This window comes from Citrus sinensis, chromosome 8 (genome assembly GCF_022201045.2).
Source record: "Citrus sinensis cultivar Valencia sweet orange chromosome 8, DVS_A1.0, whole genome shotgun sequence".
Classification (NCBI taxonomy): Eukaryota; Viridiplantae; Streptophyta; class Magnoliopsida; order Sapindales; family Rutaceae; genus Citrus; species Citrus sinensis.
In genome coordinates this window covers 29,317,833-29,337,735 of record NC_068563.1, presented here as the reverse complement: position 1 = coordinate 29,337,735, position 19,903 = coordinate 29,317,833, and the positions used below count along the sequence as shown (strand labels likewise).

At 34.2% G+C, this 19,903-nt stretch overlaps 2 protein-coding genes across 2 annotated transcripts; both read right to left on the bottom strand.

Annotated features, from left to right (window-relative positions):
- Positions 1-1,141: 1,141 nt before the first annotated feature.
- LOC102609696 (tropinone reductase homolog At2g29260, chloroplastic) lies at positions 1,142-18,290 on the bottom strand. Its single transcript, XM_006488325.3, is given in 11 exon segments — positions 1,142-1,466; positions 8,652-8,758; positions 8,910-9,129; positions 9,299-9,451; positions 9,453-9,510; positions 9,611-9,664; positions 16,077-16,231; positions 16,566-16,672; positions 16,778-16,994; positions 17,313-17,520; positions 17,815-18,290. Coding segments are annotated over 11 exon segments (1,776 nt in total). The 5' UTR covers positions 18,123-18,290; the 3' UTR covers positions 1,142-1,277.
- Positions 2,265-2,751, bottom strand: LOC102609239 (tropinone reductase homolog At2g29170). The gene is made up of 2 exons (XM_006488323.3): positions 2,593-2,751; positions 2,265-2,478 (listed from the first exon to the last, which is right to left on the bottom strand). Exons 1-2 carry the CDS (start codon positions 2,685-2,687, stop codon positions 2,265-2,267), a joined length of 309 nt encoding a protein of 102 aa, XP_006488386.2. The 5' UTR covers positions 2,688-2,751.
- Positions 18,291-19,903: the final 1,613 nt, after the last annotated feature.

Here is a 19,903-nt window from a genome sequence, read left to right as displayed (position 1 = left end):
GAGTATAAAGGAAAAGTTTGTAGCTAGCAGGCTCGAGTCTTAAAGTTCTTGCAAATATTGAAAACTTGAATCGCCAAGGTTTTTTGAATTGCACTTTCCAAAGGGTCTTAAAAAATGCTCTCAAAAACCTTTTTCTATTACAAAATTTGATTAGATTTTTATTTAAAGGTTTTCTATCTTTTATACGGCTTAATTGATCCATTTTGACCATATTACGAAAGGAATTGCAGGGTTTTTTTTAAATAGATTTATCTCTTCATTTCATGTTTATTAAGTGAAAAAAAAACTTGAAAAAGGAAATGGAAAAAATAAACAAGTTATAAAAAAGGAATAAGATTCTCTCATAATCTGAACTCTACTGAACTTTTAAAAATCTTCTTCCATGTGTCTTTTAGTGGTAGTGTATAAGTAAGAGTTAACTTCTTTTATTTTTTTATTTATTAACTACCAACTCAGAATATGATTAGATCAGAAGAAAATTTTAATCCTATAAAAAAAAATGGTTTATGAGTGTATACATTTTATGATTCCTTTCATAAAATTATTTATTTACATTAAAATTAAAAAAAATTGATTTAAACATTTACAAAGTATAAGGTTAGTTTTGTAAATATGAAATGATAATAAGCCGAAAAAGAAAAAGGAAGCAAGGCATCAGCCGACCCGTCTCCACTCTTCATTTTCCTTACACGATTTGTTGTTTCTTCTCTTGAATTTGAAGATGTATTTCTTCATTGCCCCAGCCGCGCCCCACACCCCCCCCCCCCCCCCCCCCCACACACACACACAAAAAAAGATCAGCGCTCTCACCCAAAATTTTCCGGCAAGCTTCACTTCCCTTAGCTACGGCGGGGACAAGGTCTCGAATAGCCACACTCACCTCACCGCTAATTTGACCGTCAACTTGGTATTTTGTTCAGCTTCCTGTTTCTGGATCTAATCGTAATGAATTGATTTTGTTGATTAGATTGTAAACGAATTTAAATGAATCCACTCAATCCTTTAATCATTAATTTAATTTTATACAGTAACGAATTAAAGGGAATGAATTAAAGGATATTAGAATATTTGGAACCGATTTATTTAAGATTCAGTACGAATTCAATTCGTGACTTTGATGGAATAAAGCGACAACACTTGATAAAAGGGAAATAAACGACAATCGAGAAGATGAGTCAAAAATCAAAAGAGATACATGCTGGCGGTTTATTAGGGCCTGAGAAATCACAACACTAAGTTATCAGATTCGAAGATTTCAGAGAAGTGGACAAAATAAATCAGGTACTTGGGAAGAAGAATCCGTTCACTGTAAATCCTCCGTCAGCGGAAATTGTCTGACCAGTTATATAAGAGGCTGCAGGCATGCATAAAAATGCTACCAATGAAGATATCTCATTTGGCTTCCCTGTGCGTCTCATTGGAGTTCGACCCTCGACTTCCTTTAAAAATGCCTCATCATTCAGAAACTGCAAATTTATAAGAGGGCATCCTCAATCATATAATAACTTGGGAGAAAAACACACTTTCATTTTTCTTATTAATTTTTTTAACTAATTAATAAGAAAAATGAAACTGCATTCATATATATAACATAGAGAGTCATGGTGAATAAAATAGTTCTTACAGATTCAGTTAAAGGAGTCGCGACGAACCAAGGTGTGACAGAATTGGTCCTAATATTGTCTTGAGCCCACTCGCATGCCAAAATCCTCGCAAGATGGTTCATGGCTCCTGTGATTAACATATAACCAGCTGGGGTTAGAGAGAGTTCAAGTTTAATAGTAAAGACAAGTCGTAATGCCATAGAGCCTCCCAGTCACGGGGTTCAAAGACAAGACTAGAGCTCATGATATGATGTTGAAAAATGTTGTCAAGGGTCACCTTTCGTAGCTCCATATATGGATCCAACGTCAACAACTGACACCACCCCACAAACAGAAGACATTAGAACAATACTTGCTGCCCCCGAAGCTTTCAAAAGAGGATGTGCAAGTTGGCACAGATTGTAAGCAGACTCAAAATTGGTAGCCATGAGAAACGAGAAATCTTCTGCTGTGTACTCCACAGTCGCCTTTCTTATAGTCGTCCCGACGTTGTTTATCTAGAGAGAGTCACATCGCATACATACATGGACATAGTGATAAGTGATATGGATCGTGTTAATTAAGTGGTTAGCTAGTAAAGCAAATTAAAACTCACTGCACCACGGGATTAATTATAACAACAATTAATTAATATGCAATATAATTAACACCATATATGAATCATACGAGAATGTTAAGTTTTCCATCGAACAGAGAGGAGACTTGATTTATAAGCTTTTCCCGTTCAATTCGAGATGATACATCGCACACTGAACCGGTGACTTTGAAGCCTTTAGTTTTCCAGTCACGTATGCATTCACTAAGATCAGCTTCATTCCTAGAGCATGTATGCACAGCGGCACCAAGCTCAGCCAGTTCCTCCACTACAGCATGACTAGTCAACGCACCAATAACAGAAACAAAAAAATGAGCACATGCAGGCACTATTAATATATAGGAAAAGAATGCATATAAGAGCTAGCTAGAGAGATAAGAATCGATTAAGAACCCTAGTCCTTTGGTTCCACCAGTTACAAGCGCAGTCATGCCCTGGACTGTCCATCTCTGATTGAGCCTGCCATTGCCGTTCGTCGGAGTTGCCATTCGAAATAAAGGTGATAAAAGTTAAGTGAACTTCACACACTAAGCTAATTAAATAGATTGGACATTAGTTCATCCTTTTATAATGGGCTCGCAGGAATCTTTCATTTGTTGAAAATTGATTTATAAAAAAAAAGTAGCACCGTAAACAATAACACGGTTTGACCACGCTGTTTAAAAAGTCACGTGGTTTGAACAGTGACGCTGCATGAACAAAGATGCAGTATGAATAATAATGTGGTTTGAATAGTAACACGATTTAAACAGTGCTATCCGTTTGATTATAAATAAGATAACATTTCATAAGTTTTATCATTCCAAATATTTGCTTCCTCTATTTAGAGAGAATTTTAGAGTTGAATATAATTACTCTTAAATTAAAAGTTCTAGGTCTATTTGGGGTTAGGGTGAGAGAAAATTATTTTTTTGAGTGTGGTTGTAATAATTTTCACATAGTAAATATTTTTCTCTGGTTGTTTTTTTGACAGCGACCATGATTTTTCTTCGGATTTAGAGTTTTCTATATAAATCTTGTGTTGTGAGATTGGTGTATTTTTCATTTAATTTTTCTATTGATTTGTTGCTTGATAAATTGCTTGGAGTGATCTTGGGAGGAAACTCAATTTTCTAATAGTGGTATCAGAGCCATTGATTGAAGTTTTGGTGTCGGGGCATTGTTCACGTAGATGGCACTGTTCAAGTATACGATATTGTTTACGTATACGGTACTGTTCATGTGAAGCAGTGGGAGCCAATCCAAATAGTTTGTGGTGAAGAGTAAAGGCTGATCTGCAAAACAAATATGTCAGGATTTTGAAGTCTGGTGAAATTTGAAATATAAAAATTTGATGGGAAAATTAACTTTGGCTTGTGGCAAATTTAAGTCAATGATGTGTTGATTCAATCTGGATTACACAAGGATTAAAGGGGAAATCATCTGTTAACGTATATGTTTCCATAATGTTGATTTTGATGATAACAAAATAAGATTAAGAATGATTAATCTTTTAAGCTCAAATTATTTTTTATACATTTTAAATAAATCATTATTTTCACATTATAAAAGTTTTTATATTTAATGGGAAAATGATTTTATAAAATTAGTTGTTTTTCAAGTTTATGGTTTAATTGAAAGAGTTTTGAAAACTTTGAAATCAACAAGTATTGCTTGAAATTTTGGAGAATGACTTATTGGAAACGTTTCATAGCATTTTGGGCCATATTATAATTTTAAAAAGTTTTAGGAATAACAAGTGTTATTTAGAAATTCTGAAATTTGACCTCTGTGTAAAGTTTTATGACGTTTTGGGCCATATCATAATTCTATAAAGTTTTGAGTCAAAACTATAATTTTAGAAAATAATTCACTGTAGCAAGCGGCTAACCGGATTTGATAAGCGGCAGACTGAATTTCAGGCAGTAGCTTACTGAAATGAAAGCGGCTATCCGGATTTCGAAAGAATATCAGATGTTCTAAAATTCAAATATTTGTTGTAACGGTAACATAAAAGCAGCTAATCGGATTCCGAAAACAGCAAGCCGGTTATCATTAGAAACACATAACGGCTAGTTTTTGGGCTCAAACTATATAGATTCAAATCCAATTCATTTTCAAGAACTCTAGCAAGCAAAAACAAAAAACACACAACATATATTGAGCTTCCATTTTCGTTAATCATCATATCTTGAATTATTATTGTGCTATAATTTGTATATCCACTCTAAAATAGAGTTGTTTGTTATAATTTTTATTTCTTATCAAATTGTGAGTGTACGAGTATAAGAAACACTTAGGATAAAGAGATTTGGGAGATAATCTCTTGTTGTAAATGTTCATTAACACCTTGGAAGTCAATTGTAAGCATTTAAAGTAAGGCTTGGATAGTGAAATCCTCAAGTCCGGTGTGCTTGGAGGCATGGACATAGGCAGGGATTGCCGAACCACGTAAAAATCCTTATGTTTGTTTTCTCTTCCCTTACTCTTTTATTATTGAGCTTTATTGAATTTATTGTTTTTTATTTGATTAAGGCAATAGATTAAATTATTGTGCAATTTTTTTAGCTTAAGTTTTAAAAACCCAATTCACCCCCCCTCTTGGTTGCCTAGTTAGTATTTCATTTGGTATCAGAACGAGGTGCTCTTGTGTAGACTTAACCGTCTAGAGTTAAAAACTAATAGCAACTCAAATTAGCTCAACCTTCATGGAAGGCCAATCCACCACTAGACCGCTATTTTTTTATGGTAATGACTATCCTTATTGAAAACAAAGATGAGAGTAGTTTTACAAGCCTTAGACTATGAAATATAGGAAATAGTTTGTGATGGTTCATTTATTCCTATGAAGAATGCTTTAAGTGAGTCAGATAGGAAAACAATGTCTTTAAATTCCAAGGTTATGTGAATGCTTTATTTTGTGCCTTAGATAAAAAGGAATTTCATAGAATTTCATATTGTTTTAATGCTTATGAAATTTGGAGAAAACTTGAAGTTGTATATGAGAGACTACAAATAAAGAGGAATCTCATGGAGTGTCAAATTTGGCACTTATGGCAATTGGAGATGAATCGGATGATGAACTTGATGAGGTAAGTGATCTTCCTACATATGATGAATACTTTTAAGGAATTGCATGATGAGTGAATGAAAATTGGTAAAAAGAATGCATGTCTTAAAAGAAAAATTGTAGAGCTCACAAATAAAAATGAATTTCTAAGTGCAAAGATTACATGCTTAGAATTAGAGAATAAAACATTGCATAATAAAGTTGCATTATCAAATGAGAAACCTAGCACTTCGGACAAGTATCTAGAATCACATGTAGATGACTTAAAAAAAGAAAAAGATGCCCTGCAAAAATGCAATGTTTCATTAAATGAAAATATCAAAGAATTAGAGTTAGATAATAAAATGTTGCATGATAAAACTATTTCGTTAAAAGGCAAACAAAGCATTTTGTATGAACATGAAAGATCACATGTTGATGATTTGATGAAAAAAAATGAAGTGTTTAAGAGAAAGAGTAACGAGCTCAATGAAATTGTGTTAAAATTTACAAACGGGCAAAAGATGTTAGATAACTTACTTAATTCAAAAAAAATGTGTGTTTGACAAAGGAGGTATTAGCTATAAGTCAAATTTGAAACAAAAGTATAATAAGAATTACTTTATGAAGAGTACCTCCATTAACAATTAAGTTATATGTCATTATTGTAATCAAGATGGTCACATGAAAAATAAATGTCCAGTGAAAAGAAATGTATATTATGGTGTAAAATGTGTTTGGGTTCCAAAAGGATTCACTAGTAACACTCAAGGACCCAAGAGTATTTGGGTACCAAAAGACACAACTTGAATTTTTTTTTTTTTTTGTAGGTACTATAATCAAGAAATAGTGGAGAGTTCCTTGATGGAAACTTGTGAGGATAATCACTTGATTATGATCTAAAAAAAAATATGAGGAAGCTGATTTAATTGTTTTAACAATAATTCTTGCCATATTGATTTTGTTGAATAAATTATGATGGATGGATAATAGTTTGAATTTACAAAAGCATGCTCGTACGTTTACATAATAAAATTATTATTGTATGCAATCATGATGCATGGATAAATATACATGATGACTTATCTTAATAGTTATGTTGATTTTGATGATCTATATATTGCCATTATGTACTTATGCTTTACTTAAGTTTTGATGATAAAGAATGTGTTTTGATGATTACATTGTATTTGATTAAGTTTGATCTTATACAATCTATGATTGGTGAATGGATGCATTTTTTGTACTTTATCGATGTATTGTTGAATATGCATTATTTGTTGTAAATGATATCAAAAAAAAAAATTACATATACTTAGAAAATTTTAAGGATATAAGATTTTTTAAGTTATATTGAAATGTCACATTAGATGTTTGATAAGTTTAGTTGTCTTGATTTTTAAAATGTGATTAATAATTATGAAGCTTGGATAGTTGATAATACGTTCTTATAACTTTTGCATGCCAATTTGGTAAACAAATCAAAACCTCTTTGCGAAAAATAATTTTCAAAAATTTGGCATGAACTTGGGATGATGAAATTTATTAATATCTCTAATCATGTTATTAATATTATTAAAATGAATTTCTTGATGATTTTGATGATTGATGATTATATGTGTGTTGCTTGATAAATTGATGGAGTTATTGATTTGTTATAATTGTTCAAGGCTATATGGAAATGTTTTTAACCATATTGTGTATTTGAGGATTTGTTCATTTTTAAGGGGAGACTGCCGAAATTTTTTGTTCGCACAAAATGGGTAATATCTTCATTGAATTTTTTTTTTTATGATTTTGTTTGGATTCTATTTATCTATCTTTTCTTTTGTATAATGAAGGGGAGATAAAAATGATATGTTTTTAGATAAAATCATTTTGGTTAAATTTTTAAATTAGCCATATATTAAGGGGGAGCATATAATATGATTTTGGATAATATATATTTTGAATTGTTTTTTGTCTAAAGGAGGAGACAAAGTAATATATCATTTCGATATTGTTAAAAGGGGGAGAATAATATGCACTTTGAGTATTGTTTTGATTATGGTGATGATTTTGGAATATGATGATGATTTAATTACATGGTTGTTTTATATGATAATTTTATGTTGTAATAATTACATGGTTGTAATATTATTAAACTTGTATTTGAGGTGATGCTTGTTGTTAGGGAGAGATTCTATTTAAATTTCTACTCGGACAACATGGGTAACAAATTTACTACTCTTATTTTTTTCTTTTAAATTTTCTTTTTGATGATGAAGGGAGAGAAGAATACATATTTTTAAATTTATAAAAATTTACTACTCTTTTTTTTTTGCCAATTAAGTTTTTTTTTTATAATGAAGTAAGAGAAAAATATATGTATTTAAATTTATTAATTTAACTAATTAATAAATTATAAGAGAATATTATATTTATGGAGAGCAATTTGTGCGTGATACTAGGTATGTTAAGGTGCCTAAATAGCTAAATTGATAAAAAAAAAAAAAAAAATTGTCTACGACAAACAAAGGTGTACAGTAACTGCTGCCTGCTGGGGGCACATTGATGAGTAACAATAAATTTGGGGCAATATTGAGCTCTTTCCATAAATTGTCTACCAACTATGCATTATTATTTGATTTGCTACGTTCCAAAATCTTACCGATTACGAAGTACCGACACCTAGGGCCTAGAAACTTATCCGTAGTATGTACAATTATTTCTTCTGTGGACCCATTCATGCACCCCCGTTTCGAATATGCAACCTAACCGTAGCCGTTCATCTTACATAATTTTGTGAACGAACAAAATTCCGCCGTCGATCCTATATGTAAGTAACAACCATGCATCATTAATTGATTTGCTACGTTCCAAAATCTTACCGATTACGGAGCACCGACACAGTGGCAGGCAATGGAGATCACGGGCAGGGTTAGAAGTTATCATGACCAGTGTAATAATTATACGTAGAAGAAAATTTTTTATGCAAGTGTATGCTTTCCCTGCGTGCAAGATAATATCACATCGATCATCTCGCACGAAAACTTTCATTTTTCTTATTAATTTTTTTTAACTAATTAGGACGTTTCTCATAAATTTTTAACACCCCATTTTATTCTTGGCGTGCATAAAAAAAAAATAAAAAAATACTCACTATTAAAAATTAAATATGACCATGACCCTTTTTTATATAAAAATTATTAATTATCCAAGATCTCTACAAACTAATTAATTTTTTTGGTTAAAATTTAGAAGGTTACCATTTATTCTTCAACTAGTATGCTTCTTCTGTGACCATATATATTTATTTACCACCAGAAATGAAATGAGCATTAAATCATGTCATTTTTCTAATTGATAAAAATAATTTCTCATATAGAGAAACTGCATACATATATATAACATTGAGAATCAGAGTGAATAAAATAGTTCTTACAGATTCAGTTAAAGGAGTCGCGACGAACCAAGGTGTGACAGAATTGGTCCTAATATTGTCTTGAGCCCACTCGCATGCCAAAATCCTCGCAAGATGGTTCATGGCTCCTGTGATTAACATATAACTAGTTGGGGTGAGAGAAAGTTCAAGTTTAATGTTTAAAGACAAGTCGTAATGCCATAGAGCCTCCCAGTCACGGGGTTCAAAGACAAGACTAGAGCTCATGACATGATGTTGAAAATTGTTGTCAAGGGTCACCTTTCGTAGCTCCAGATATGGATCCAACGTCAACAACTGACACCACCCCACAAACAGAAGACATTAGAACAATACTTGCTGCCCCCGAAGCTTTCAAAAGAGGATGTGCAAGTTGGCACAGATTGTAAGCAGACTCAAAATTGGTAGCCATGAGAAACGAGAAATCTTCTGCTGTGAACTCCACAGTTGCCTTTCTTATAGTCGTCCCGACGTTGTTTATCTAGAGAGAGTCACATCGCATACATACATATACATAGTGATAAGTGATATGGATTGTGTTAATTAAGTAGTTAGCTAGTAAAGCAAATTAGAACTCACTGCACCACGGGATTAATTATAACAACAATTAATTAATATGCAATATAATTAACACCATATATGAATCATACGAGAATGTTAAGTTTTCCATCAAACAGAGAGGAGACTTGGTTTATAAGCTTTTCCCGTTCAATTCGAGATGATACATCGCACACTGAACCGGTGACTTTGAAGCCTTTGCTTTTCCAGTCACGTATGCTTTCACTAAGATCTACTTCATTCATTCCTAGAGCATGTATGCACAGTAGCACCAAGCTCAGCCAGTTCCTCCACTAGAGCATGACTAGTCAATGCACCAACAACAGAAACAAAAATATGAGCACATGCAGGCAATATTAACAGGAAAGGAATGCATATAAGAGCTAGCTAGAGAGATTAAGAACCCTAGTCCTTTGGTTCCACCAGTTACAAGCGCAGTCATGCCCTGGACAGTCCATCTCTGATTGAGCCTACCATTGGCGTTTGTCGGAGGCGCCATTCGAAATAAAGGTGATAAAAGTTGAGTGAACTTCACACACAACTTCAACTTTAAATTTAGCCAAATGCTAAGTTACAATTAACTTACACAACTAATGTGAACCACACAAAATTGTGGGACCCATAATTTATGTGGTTCACATAAGTTGTGTAAGTTACATTAAATGTATCTTAGAGGCTCCCTTAAATTTAACGATTAAGCTAATTAAATAGATTGAACATTAGTTCATCCTTTTATAATGAGCTCACAGGAATCTTCCATTTGTTAAAAATTGATTTAAAAAAAAAAAGTAACATGGTAAACAATAACACGTTTGATCACGCGGTGAACAATAACATGATTTGACCACGCAATTTGATTATTGACGCAGCATGAACAGTAACGCAGTATGAATAGTTACACGATTTGAACAGTGCTATCCGTTTGGTTATAAATAAGAGAGCATTTCATAAGTTTTATCATTCCAAATATTCGCTTCCTCTTGTATTTAGGGAGAATTTGAGAGTTGAATATAATTACTCTTAAATTGAGAGTTCTATGTGTATTTGAGGTTTAAGTGAGAGAAAAGTATTTATGAGAGTATGGTTGTAATAATTTTCACATAGTGAATATTTTTCTCTGGTTGTCTTTTTTATAGCGGCCGTGATTTTTCTTCTGATTTAGAGTTTTCCACGTAAATCTTGTGTTGTGGAATTTGTGTATTTTTCATTTAATTTTTCTATTGATTTGTTGCTTGATAAATTGCTTGGAGTGATCTTAGGAGGAAACTCAATTTCCTAACAGTGGTATCAGAGCCAATGATTGAAGTTTTGGTGTAGGAGAACCGTTCACATAGATGACATTGTTCACGTATACGATAATGTTTACGTATACGGTACTGTACATGTGAACCAGTGGGAGCCAATCTAAATAGGTCGGGGTGAAGAGTAAAGGCTGATCTACAAAGCAAATATGTCAGGATTAAAATTTTCAAGTCTGGTGAAATTTGAAATAGAAAAATATGATGGGAAAATTAACTTTGGCTTGTGGCAAATTTAAGTCAAGGATGTGTTGATTTAATCTCGGTTACACAAGGCATTAAAGGGGAAACCATCCACTGCTTCCAGTAATGGCTCTAGAAAAGTTAGTATAAGTGATGAAGATTGGGAAGAGTTGGATAATAGAGCTGCAAGTGTCATACGACTGTGTCCAAAGAATGTTCTTGCAAATGTAGGAAATATTAAAAAAATGTGAAAAAGGTGCTACAACGAAAGAGCTTTGGGAGAAGTTAGAAAAGTTGTATCAGACAAAGAGTATCTTATATCGTTTGTACCTGAAAGAGCGATTTCACACGCTGCGAATGGTTGAAGGTACAAAAATTTTCGATCACCTCAGTGTTCTCAATGGTATTGTGTCAGAACTAGAAGCCATTGGAGTTAAAATTGAAAATGAGGACAAAACGCTTAGATTGTTGTGGTCACTTCCAATTTTCTACAAACATCTATTACCTACTTTGATGTATGGGAATGAGACAATAGATCTTTAAGAAGTTACTAGTACTTTACTCTCAAAAGAAAGAAGACTGAGTGGTGAAAATACTGAAATTACAGATGTTTCAGCTTTGACAGTTGTGGGGAATTAGAAGAAAGATAAATCTAAGAAAAAGGGAGTCTGCTGGGGGTGTGGACAATTGGGACACCTAAAAAGAGTGTGTCATAGGAGAAATGAGCAGGATCGACAAGTAGCTCCAGATCATATACTGATAGCATTGCTAGTGGTAGGTCTCTCATCATTGTAGGAGACAATAGTCCCTTATAAAATGGATGATGATGACATCCTCATGGTATACCGTTGGTAACATGTAAGAGTGGGTAAATTCAGGTTCGGATCAACCTGATCGGGTTTCGGGTTGATCAGGTTGAATGACAATTCATTCAAACTCAACCCGAATTTATAACCCGACCCGATCCGATCCGAATATAATTCGGATCGGATCGGATCAAATCAAAAAATCAAGTTAAATTCGGATCGGATCGGATACGGGTTAGATGCAATTCAGGTTAAATTTGAGTCGATTCAAATTATTCAGGTTGGGTAAAATTCAATAATACATAATTACCTATTATTAATAACCACCAAATACCAATTAAACATTAATCTTTCACACATAATATGTAATATACATCTAGCATCACTGTCAAAGGCTCAAAGCTTCCAAAACCCAAAGTCAACAGCCAAAATTTGGGTTGCCGCTTGCCGGGTTCGAATGGGTGTTGCCGGGTTCGAATAGACCTTGAATCAGATTGGGTGATGGTGGAGGATTAGAGGCATGGAGGTGGCGCAGCAGATCTAGTACTTCGTAGCAGTAGATCGGCAGATCGGTTCACAATCCTCGCGGAGCAGCTTCGGTTGGCTTCAAATCTCGGCGGTTGCTGCGTTTGGCGTTGGATCTCAGCTTCGATTGGCGTCAGCTTCGGTTGTGTGTGTTTGTGTTTCGTTTATTTGAGGAAGGTTGGGGGTTGGGTGTCAGCAGTGGGCTGCGAGCGAGGGAGGTTGTGGGTGGTGGGTGAGTGGTCGTGTACGTCGCCTGCTGATGAGCATATAATACATACATATTTTACCATTAATTAAATAATTGTTAGTTATATTTATTTGTTATTTTTAATTTATTGTATTGTTTTATTGAATAGGGAATTAATTAGAGATTATGGATAAAAAGAGCATAAAGAAATTCAATTTGTGAGCATTAAAGATTAATTAACTTGGAAGCAATTATGCTTACATGCATGTGGAAATCAAGACAAGGAAACCGAATTCAACAATTCATTTAGCCATGCACGTGCAGACAAAGAAGATAAAAGGGGTGGAAAGCAATAGAAAGGGACCCGCACTTGACTTTCATGAGTGGAAAAGGAATGAAAATTCTTTTTGAAGTACACGTGATAAAGCCAAAGTTAAAAGCTTTGCCAGCACATGAAGGATAAAAGGAATTCTAATTGGGCTTTGCAAGAGTGGGCTGATTTTAGCTTGTGTGAGCAATTCACTAGCTATCATTATTTGACAAGGATTCGGCTAGGGATTAAAGATATAAAAAGCCGAACTTTGGCTTTTGCAAAGGGGGAGCCGCCAGTGGAGTGAAAACGCAAGGCAGAAGAGGGGAAAAAAGGACGAGTGCAGCAGTTCGGCTTCATGGCTGATTTTATTTTTTGTGTTGCTCTCAATTCAAGTATGTCTAGCTAATTTTCTTATACTGAGGTTAAGGATGAAACCCTATTCAATGAAATAATTATCTTTTTATTTAATTAATTCCCTATATATGTTCTTTGATGATTATGGTTTTTATTTCACATGATTAATTGGATGTTAATAAAATCTTTTCATCAATTCTGTCATGCATTATTGATTGTTAGGATTAATATTCGATTAATTCTATGCTTGGATCTATAAAGTTTGTACATGATTATCTTTGACTCTATGTCTTTCATTAAATTGTTTACATAGAGTGCTTAGTAAACTTTGACTCTTTGTTATTCAATATGTTTACATGGGATACTTAGATATTGTATTATTAAGTAGAAAAAGAACCTACATTAGACTTAATTACTTGAGCTTAATTGTTATATCCATGAGATGACATAGATTGATTTCGAGTTGTCACTCTAAAATTGGGGATTAATTAATATTTAGATAATTACTAATTGAATAGTGGTGGATTCCGAAACCTTGGTAATTTTTATCTCATTAAATTCTCATTTACTTTAATTGTTTTCTTAGTTTAATTTCTCTTAAAACTCAATTTGCTCAACTAGGTTAGAATTAATATTAATTTTAGATTTAAATTAGACTTTTCAATTTATAACAATCCCTGTGAGATCGACCTCGTTACCACTTTTCTATCTCTAGATTCGTGCGCTTGTGAGTATATTAAAATTTTAACAACACCTGCCGTCGGCAGTGGGCCGTTGCTGCTACCGCGCTGCGTGTGCTGTTGTTACTGTGTTATTTGTGTGTTTGTAATCGTTTGTGTGTGTGCCTGACTTGTGTTTGTGTGTATTGTGTATGTATTGTTAAATGGGAATATGTGATTTGTGTGTGGCGCGTGTGTTTAGATTTAAGTTTTTTTTTTAAGCAACCAAAACCCGATCCGATCACAACCCAATCGGGTTTCACCATTTTCATCCGATCGAGTTTCCTTTATAACCCGATCCAATCTGAACCCGAAATATTTTGGATCGGATCGGGTTGGATCAGATCGGGTCAGGTATTTTGCCCACCCCTAATACCATGAAAAGGGATATGTTACTGCTAGCGGATCCACAAGATTTGCACACAAGGCATGGTTGGCATTGATGCAGGGTGTATGGTGGAATTTATATTGATGACTGACGAACTTCCAAGAAAGCCAACATGGAAGTTGCACCATAAATTTCAGCATGATATTTCGACATGTGCCGATGTAAAATTCTTAGAATTGGTAATTAATTCTAAGTGGCATACTCTTTATGTTGGAGTATAATAATTCTCTATGTTGAGAATTATGACTGTTGGTGAAGACAATGTTTTATAGCAGTAGCTATGAATTTTATTTTTTTAAATCAAGGTAGAGATTGTTGCAAATTGATTTTAAAAAAAAAAATAGCGCGGTGAACAGTAACACGATTTGACCACGCAGTGAACATTAACACGGTTTGATCACACAGTTTGAATGGTCACGCAGTTTAAACAGTGACGTCGCATGAACAGTGACGCGATATAGACAGTAATGCGGTATGAATAGTAACGCGGTTTGAACAGTGCTATCTGTTTTGTTATAAATAGGAGAGCATTTCATAAGTTTTATCATTCCAAATATTCGCTTCTTCTTGTATTTAGAGAGAATTTGAGAGTTGAATATAATTACTCTTAAATTGAGAGTTCTGTGTGTATTTGAGGTTTGGGTGAGAAAAAATTATTTCTGATAGTGTGGTTATAATAATAAAAGAGCAATACTTTTTTAGAGTGAAAACTAAAGACTAAAATATACTGATAACAATTAAATTATATAATTTGTCTAAAAAATATAATATATATTGTAGCTTATACTTTTACACCAAAACAAGCAAATAAGAAAGATAATAAAACATCATTCAAAAGTAATTGCAGGAATAAGATCAATTTAATATTCTACTATCTCCTTCATCATTCTAATATCCGCGGTACACCCACCATTATTCTTACAATATTAAATAATGACATATAAATTAAATATAATTCATATTCAGTGCTTTATTATTTTTATTATGATCATATTTAACAAATATATGAATAACTACATTCTTTAAAAAATATTTGGCCAATATAATAAAATACATTACCAAGCGTTAGTACTTAGGTTGCAATTTGAATATTGCATGTACATGCTTTCAGAAATCAAATGCTTGAGAGGCAAGGCTTCTTTTTTTGATACAATATGGCCTTTAAATGCCGTTTTGTATAAATATGATGAAGGCAAACTTAAAGAATGATTTTGATGAGCGTCAATTTATGTATTGCTGGGATTGACATATTGCGAGTCTAGCTGTCAAATAGTAGACCAAACCCAATGTCTAGGCCTAACCCTAACACACATCACACGTGCAAATTAAACAACTGCGGACTGCCCTTCGTTTTGGAGTTGGAGGGGTGGGTCAGTTGTACTGTTCACCACCCAATCGCTTATTAAGCTCTCGAGATGTCAGTGTCTTGGCCTCAGACATATACCATATATGCGCGTTAAGCGGCGGGCCTGCTTTTGGGGCCTTAAGCTAAGCTTCGCGTCCTGGACTTGGGGACATCCAGCACTGATGGGCGGGCCAAATAGACACATTGGCCTTTTCATTCACTAAACCGTTAGTGCTGTCAAGGACACATCTTGGCAAAGATGGAAAAGGGAAATACAATGCAGAGCTCATCAAATATACATGGCTTCTTAAGCTAGGAGGAAAAAAAAAAAAAAATCAAAGGAACAGTGAGGACTGAGGATCACCAATCTTTGGAGAATGACTTGAAGCCAGTTGATGATATATCTTCTTTAGTTTCTAGGTTCCTGCAGGAGATCAATTGAGCAAGTATGGCAATCCCCATGACCAGTATTCTGAATGCTGTTAGCCTTGAAATTTCAAGATAATAAATGAATGGTAATAATCGATGGGGAAAGGCATAGGAAATGAATTAAACAAAAAACCTTGCACTATTAGAGTGGGCAACACCCAAACAGTTTGGGATGATTTGAGGAAATCATTTGTCTAGAAGTTGAAGTCAAGAAAGCATCAGACTCGTAAAAAGAGAGTGGCAAAAAGTAACAGGAAAAGCTAATGCAACAATGCCGAAATGGCCACTTCTAGTCATGTATTGGGTAGAAACCATTCACAGACATTCCTCCGTCAACGCAGATAACCTGGCCAGTGATGTAAGATGATGCAGGGAAGCAAAGAAATGCTACCAGAGATGAAACTTCTGTGGGGTCTCCAAGGCGACGAAGTGGGGTTCGAGAAAAAACCTCTTCTAGATAATCTTCTTTGCTGAGCACCTGAAGCATGAAGATAGTCCATATCACTAAAAGAAATGTTTAGTCCAAACAAGTTCTACATTCATAAGTCAGAAGCTAGACACATTTCATACATAGTGTGAATAAGTGCGATAAAGACTGAATTTGACACCCCATTTGCCAGATAGATTGTAGATCACATAGCAACACAAAGAGAAAAAAATAAATGTACTTGATGAAAACTATGGAAGATTTAACTTTCTTTAAGATTCAAGTCCATGTCTATCACTATACACTGTTATGGATCCATGCTGAAGAGCCAACTCTCAGCCTGAAAAAAAAATCTCTACATAAGCAAGGTGAAAAGAGAAATTACTTGCTCCACCATCGAAGTTTTGATGTACCAAGGTGCCACAGAATTACATCTTATATTGTCTTTCGCCCACTCACAGGCCAAATTTCTTGTAAGTTGGTTGATAGCCCCTGAGAAACAACCAAAAATTAAAGAATAAGTAACATTCCAATGAACACTTCCAGCTCAAAAAGCACGCTAACCAAGCAACCACACTTGAATATCGAGAGAGTTACCCTTAGTTGAACCATGAACAGACATATTCTTGAGTGAGACAAAACCAGATACAGAGGATGTAAACACCACACTTCCTTCCCCAGATGCTTTTAGAAGCGGATAGGATAGTTGGCATAAGTGGAAAAGAGATTCAAAGTTTGTAGCCATGAGAGTGGCAAATTCCCCGGCGGTGAACTCCACCATCGGTTTCCGGATATTTGTCCCAACATTATTAATCTATATACAAGACAATAAACTGTTATAACTTCAGTTTGATGGAAATGCAGGTTTGTCTCAATGTCTAAAATCCTGGAAAAGTGAGCACAAAATTAAAATGAAGCAGAGCATCGATAGAACTAAAATGCCATCATTAGAACCTGGCTAAGACAATTCATAAGAATTCAACAGATTAAAATCAAAATATAGGTCTTACTAAAGTTTTAAAAATCACAGCCAGTAAAGCTACAAAACTCTCAAAGGCAAATAAACAAACAGTACATATGCATAAGTACTTGAAAAGAGACATGTCAGAGGAAACCCAAGAACAAACAATACAAGGATATTTAGCTTGCCATCGAACAAAGAAGACACAGAATCAATCAAACTCTCTCTCTGATTTCGAAGGGACACATCGCAGACAGAACCAGTAACTTCAAGGCCTAAACTACCCCATTCTGTTAAGCACTTGTTTAGCTCATTCTCATTTCTCGAACACGTGTGCAGACTCGCTCCAAAACCCACCAACTCCTCTACAATCGCTCGCCTATAAGAAAAACAAAACATACCCATTTGCAAAATCACGTTAAATTGCTGAAAATAAGAAATTAAGAAACCATCATCATGTCAAGTCAGCACAAATGTAAGAAAGAATTATCAGGTGGAAACGTCAGCATTTTTAAAACCTGAAGAAATACAAGGAATGAGGAAAAAAAAAGCATTAATTAATGCGATCATTAGAGGAAGAGCTGCATAAGATTTGGTCTTTTAGTCATTCTTTCGACATTCTATTCTGTGTGTTAAATTGTGTATGTAGGGTGGAGGGTGGTATATACAGTACCCAATGCCGCGGGTGCCACCAGTAACTAAAGCAGTCTTGCCCTGAAGAGACCATCTGCTTTCGTGGCTTGTAATGGAGCTGATACTACTACTGGCTCTTGGATTGCATGACATGTTTTGATTTTGATTCAATATGGGATTTATACAGTAATAATGGAAAAGTTTAGGGGCTTTTCGGGGCTTAAAAGAAAGTACTATATGAGCAAAGCTGTGGGTTTTACTTTTACAGAGAAATGAAGGTGGTGAATTTGCAGAAGAACAAGTAGAGAGTGATGGTGGAGATAAAACCAGTGCTTGAGCCATAGCCATAGCCCGCCTCTGTGTTGTTCCAATGCCAAATAGGAGAAAAGATTAAGAAACCAAAATTTTACGAACTGAATCAGTCGTTTTGGTTTTTGTACTTCATTGAGTTCACTTTGGATTTTTAATCAACAATGGATGACCAGTTAGATGGTGATCACTGAGAATATTAGGTGCAGTAGAATCTTCATAAATTAATAGTCTTGGTATTATAAAAAATTTATTAATTTGTAAAAAATATATCACGTTGGTAATAAGAATTTTTATGAAGTATGAAGGTAGTATAATTAGAAAATATAATAATTTTGTCAAGCTCTATGATATTAGTAAATTAATCATTTGATAATCTTATATAGTAATTCATTAGAAAAGATTTTTTTAAGCAATTTTTTAGCCGACTTCTCTCTTATTTTTCTTAATACAGTATATATAATACAATAAAATAATTTCTCATCTGAAAGATATGTAAAGAAAGTAACAATGACTGATGAAATGTATAAAGTATTATGTTAGTATAACAAAGAAAATAATAGACATATCATTTGTATTTAGATTCAAATTAGTTCATTATTAATTTGTATATCAATTGAGATCTATAATAAAATAAAATATTTTAAAAGATTTATTATCTAATAAACTCATCAAATTATTAATTTACTAAGTTTGATTGCAAGTCATAACGAACAAAAACTATTATTTATTTGATATTATTAATTTATAAAGTATTAATTTAATAAGATCCATCCTGTATAAAGTACGAATTATTTTCAGGCCTCAGGATGAAAATGTCACGGAATGGGATTTTTCTTAAACAAACTAAATAATAAAATCACAGGGTCAATCATCGTAGTAATTGCACAAATACCAGCTCAAAAGGAATTAATGAGAAATTAATATCCTATGAAACCACAACAGTACAAGACTACCCAATCATCAGTAAGACCATGCTTTTGTGATCTTCATTATAAGTCTTTTTGTAATGATCTTATAAGACGAATAATCAGTAGCAAATCTTTAATCCTTAATTAGACTCTAAAGCACAGAAGCAATCACGTATGCAATGGAACAAGCAGGACTTTTCATGTGAGGAAGCAGCAAAAGCAGCTCACGGGGAGGATCTAGCTTTGCTAATCAATCAGCTATGTCATGGGAAGAGGAAGCACATGCAGAAGACGCAGCTGGGTGTTTGGTGCCTCATTTGGCCTCCAAGATGTTATAGTTTCAGTTTCTGTGAAAGAGAATTTAAGTAAGCTCAAGCCCTCGGTGGGCACATGAATTGTCGGAGAAAGGAAAAGGCTGGGCCCAAGCAGTCCTCTAGCGAGAAACTTGATCATCAATATCTTTATAATTCTTTTCATAACCCTAATGATCAATCAAGAAATTACCCTAATCAGTTACCCCCTTATTGGGTTACAATCATAGTGTTAAACCTGATGCTAGGGAACTTCTTGCCTCGACATCATTCACTGATCATAGAGAGAAATGGTGGGATCATCAAGATACCCAAACGAGGTCCTATTAGTCTTTTGATCCACATCCTTCTTCTTCTGCTAGAGCTTTTCAGCTTCTTAGAATCAAAGCTTGAAGAAGAACACATGATGAAGCATAATTCGAGACCTCACGGGGCTGATTTTGTCAAGTCTGATTTGCCTGCAGTGATGAGCTTGAATTTGGCTGTTGGTTCGGGAAACAAAGTAGGAGCGAGTAATTGCAAGAGAAAGAGAACAGATGAAGTGTCACCGCCTTCCGTCTCAAAGTAACCATAGCAAATTTAGATCTCGAGCTGAAGC

Bases quoted from the DNA above. Each gene is read 5' to 3' on its own strand.
- LOC102609239 (XM_006488323.3), bottom strand. From the start codon at position 2,687: ATGGCAACTCCGACGAACGGCAATGGCAGGCTCAATCAGAGATGGACA. The intron at 2,479-2,592 runs GTTCTTAATCGA...TGCGTTGACTAG, and splicing joins GGTGGAACCAAAGGACTAGG to TCATGCTGTAGTGGAGGAAC.